Source organism: Lupinus angustifolius, unplaced genomic scaffold, assembly GCF_001865875.1.
Source record: "Lupinus angustifolius cultivar Tanjil unplaced genomic scaffold, LupAngTanjil_v1.0 Scaffold_6_189, whole genome shotgun sequence".
Taxonomy (NCBI): Eukaryota; Viridiplantae; Streptophyta; class Magnoliopsida; order Fabales; family Fabaceae; genus Lupinus; species Lupinus angustifolius.
In genome coordinates, this window is record NW_017717623.1 from 1 (window position 1) to 4,186 (window position 4,186).

Consider the following 4,186-nt stretch of genomic DNA (forward strand, 5'->3'; position numbering starts at 1 on the left):
ATATATATATATGGGAATGGATGATGTATATTTAATTAAGTAATAATTGAGATATAATTTAAATTTATTGGAATTATAAGGAATGATAATTATGTATCGTATGCTATTAGAATTTTTATTTGTATTAATCGTTCCACAATTATCAATAAAACAGCATGTGAAAAATTGTAGAAAGTTAAAAAAATGAAAATGCTAAAAGGAATGGAGTGAGATATAATAAAGTCATCTATAATACTGTATAAAACTATAGGACGGATAAAATTAACCTTTTAATTATTATATGTGTGGAAATAAAACATGAACACAATGCAATTCTTATATGAAAATTTTTATGTCATGATTTGAATTTGTGCTATATTATACCTAAAAAAATGAATTTTGGAGAAAAATTATTTTACCATAAAAAATAGAATTCTCATCAAAATTAGATCAAACAAATAAATTAAAGTGATCCACACCAGAGTGGATCAGTGTTGTAGGACCTATCTTAGTCTGTTAGAGAAACTACAAAGTTGGACCCAATAATTACCCCTTTAATTATGCATTTCATGAAGAAAGATCCTTTATTCCAATAAAATTTTATCCTAAGTTAATTAAACTTCATAAAATTTTATCCTCATATATTTATTTTTAATTAAATAAGATTTTTTGATTTGCTGAGGACACCAAAATAAGACAGGTGATCTGAATACCTTTCATACCTCATAATATCATTCAATCACCATAAACATACATAATCTCGATTAACCTTGTTAGAAAAAAATTTAAAATCCTCCATCTTCCATATTAGACAAAAATAGTAAAAAACTCACTCTACAGTAATTATTAAATATTCAATTAAATGTGGTGAGAAATATTGTTTGTAATTTTGATAAAATTTAATATCTATACATCCTAAACAGTATAAATATTTTTTTACATGGTGTCAGCAAATCATCCATCATTAATTTATTAACGATTGACTAAGTTTTAATGATGGATGATAAGTCTTACATTCTGGGTGCATATATTTAAAACTTTTTTCACAATTCATTACAGTACAGATAAAAGAAGCAAAACAACAAGAACACTGAAGAAACATTGTAGAATTTTGATATCTATTACAAAGATGATAATAGTTTATTCATTTCAAACCTAAGCATAGCTTAAGTTGAATATGTTACATAATATGACGACTTTCTACTCCTTAGTACAATCTGCAGGAGCAAAAGAAACAGTTTTCTTTTGAAGATCATACTCTACCTTCAAATTCGTCTGTGCTAAGCTTCCAAGGGTAGAAATCCCATTGGTTGGAACAATAGACAAGCATAAATTACCACCCACTTTCACTAATATATTACTTGTAGGATAATGAATATCTCCTTTTGATAAATGAAATGTGATAGAAGGGATAAAATCAGTTCTTAGTAAAGCAAAACATAAACTATATGGTGCAGGTGGATTATCTATTGCCTCAAAATCAACAGCATCTGCAACTGCAGTCTGAATATGTCCATATAAAGGGTTTGTAAGATAAGTCAACCTTGACCCAGAATCAATTACAATCCTTAAACTTCTTGGTGGTTTCAGATTGTCTCTGTCAACTGAGACACCAGTAAGTACAGCAGTGTATCTTGATGCAGGCACCAAAGGGGTAGTAGTGACAGCCAAAAATGGTGGTATTGTTGATTCTCTTCCAATTTTTAGTTTACTAGTAGAGTTTACATTGTGAGGGAGCAAACAGTATGAGAATATGTGACCAAATTTATCACTTAGTTGTGAAACTAATGATAAAGGTCCAGCACCAAGACCAACTACACCTTTCCCAATGCTTTTGAAATTCTCAGTGTTAAGATTTCCACACTCTAATGTAGTTTTTGGAGTAGTTAGCAATGGGCCATCTTTGGAACCAAACCTAATGGTGTCACTAACCAAGTCTCCTTCTGTGATAGATTTTTCCCTATAGGAGGATAAAGAGTACCTGCGGGGTTAAGAATCAAAATTTTCAGTATGATGGAAATAGATAAAATTATCAAAATCTTCTTTCTCCTCGTAATCCTGTACCAGTACGAGCAGGAACATAGATGAATCTAGATCTTAACATATGACAGAATAAATTAGTTATCCATATTTGAATAATTTTTGAATAAAATAAAATTAATTTTTTTTAATTCTTTCCCTTCATATTACACCATTGGAAGGTTTACTATGTGAGAGAATCCTATCAAATTTAATATAGTTGACTCTCTAATAATGAAGATGATCTAAACTCAACCAATTTAGTAATTTTGAAAGAAATCTAAATTATGATTGTAGTCACTATAATACATAGTCAAGATTCATATACACACAATTTTTTGAGATCTACAAAATTAATTTAGTGCAGAATTAGGAAGAATCAGTAGTGATCACATAAAAACAAATCAACAATTACAAAAAAGAGGCATCTATACAGATATGATGACTTTAATTGGAAGATTATAAATATAATTGTAATTGCAACCACAATTTAAAATTATGTAAAGTACAATAAAATAAAAAATAACAAAATTATAGAACCATGACATACTCATTTTTCCTTCCAAAAAATGAACAACATTGAGTACCTGCATTGACTTACGGCTTCAGAATATTGTACAGAAATATGATCACTGCCTGTGTCTGCAATAGCATGTAATACCACTGGTGGGGTACCTACAAATATTTTCATGAAGTAATCTCCATTGTTGGGAATGGTTGCAGTTTTAGTTTTATAGAAGGGTGATAATGGTGAGTCTCCATGAATAAGGTCGATGGTTAAACCATTAACAGTTTTGGATTCAGCTGAAGGTAATGTTAACAATGGGAACAATACAATGGCCAAGAGTAAAAGTTGCTTCATGATGGAGTACTTAGGGATAAGGGAGAATGATAGAGATAGAGAGAGGATGGAGGTTGAAGACTAATTTATGCATTTTTATAGTAACATTGGAAGTAGGGCTCAGTAGAGTCCATATTAGAATATCCACTACTTTCTCATGTGTATATTATACAATATTTTATAATTTAATGTATATTCTTAGAAATAAATAATAATATATTTTTTCTATAATCACAATTATTCTTATTCCTATGAGTCTCAAAATCTATCCCACAATGTAAAACACAATTTTTCCAATCTCTTAATTTTTCCTTTTAGGGTTACATTTTCGGATAAGAATAACCACAAAAAGTTTCTTATGCGATGAATATTCTTAATAAATAAGAATCTCACCACAACAAATGACAAAAGAATGTTCTTATTTTAATAAGAATAATGGAAAATTAAGTCATCGAAGATGCTCTAACTTGCTTCTAAATAATGCTACTAATGTATAATATATTAATATCAACAATTGAATTACATTTTATATATTTTTATTAGTTTTATATATAATATGTAGGAATGTTATGACCCTTTTATATGATGTAAAGTGTAACCTATTAGATTAATAAGTTTTTTTTAAAACAACTTTAACATGATCTGTACCCAAAGAAAAAAGTTTGACCTTCACATTAATAGGCATTGGCCTCACATAAAATTGTAGGAAAAAATAATACCTTTTCACCTTCACATTAATAGGCATTCAATATTTTTATGATAAATAAATTGTAAATACTTAATTTTAACCTGGTGAATAGGAAAATGGTTTTATTAAGTGTAAAAAAGAAAGAATGGAAAGACAACTAGGCCCTTTTTGACTCATTCAAATTAGGTTTGTAACCCTAATTTACCTCTCTTTATATTGTTAACATAGCAAGGATGTGCAACACTTAGTAACACATTTATTCTTAAAAAATTAAGAGGCAACTCTAGAGAGAGAAAAAAAAGAGAGGCAAACCATTTTCAAAAAAAGGCAATCCTGATGTCGTCGTCCTAAATGAGGACAAGATTGTCCCTATGAATATGGTTGTTGTCTCCAACAATTTAAAGTGAAAAAATTGTCTTCGTCCTAGGGAATGAGTTGGGGTTTGTATTCATCCTATCTTTTAGTTTTTCTTTTCTTTTATTTATTTATTTCGTTTGCCAACGCTAATAGTGTTATCCTTATTCTGGTTTGATACTATCCATATTTATTGTTTGATATTGTGTATGTCCAATTTTGTCTCTATTTGGCGATTAGTTTAATGTTATTCTTATTTAGGTTTAATAATATTATATTCACTATTTGGCCATATTACTATTTTG

General features: G+C 28.9%; 1 protein-coding gene across 1 annotated transcript; it reads right to left on the minus strand.

Moving 5' to 3' along the window:
• Positions 1-1,070: 1,070 nt before the first annotated feature.
• LOC109337488 (aspartic proteinase CDR1-like) lies at positions 1,071-2,993 on the minus strand. The gene is made up of 2 exons (XM_019574464.1): positions 2,586-2,993; positions 1,071-1,960 (listed from the first exon to the last, which is right to left on the minus strand). The coding sequence occupies exons 1-2, from the start codon at positions 2,858-2,860 to the stop codon at positions 1,180-1,182; spliced, it is 1,056 nt and encodes a 351-aa protein (XP_019430009.1). The 5' UTR covers positions 2,861-2,993; the 3' UTR covers positions 1,071-1,179.
• Between the last annotated feature and the right edge of the window lie 1,193 nt (positions 2,994-4,186).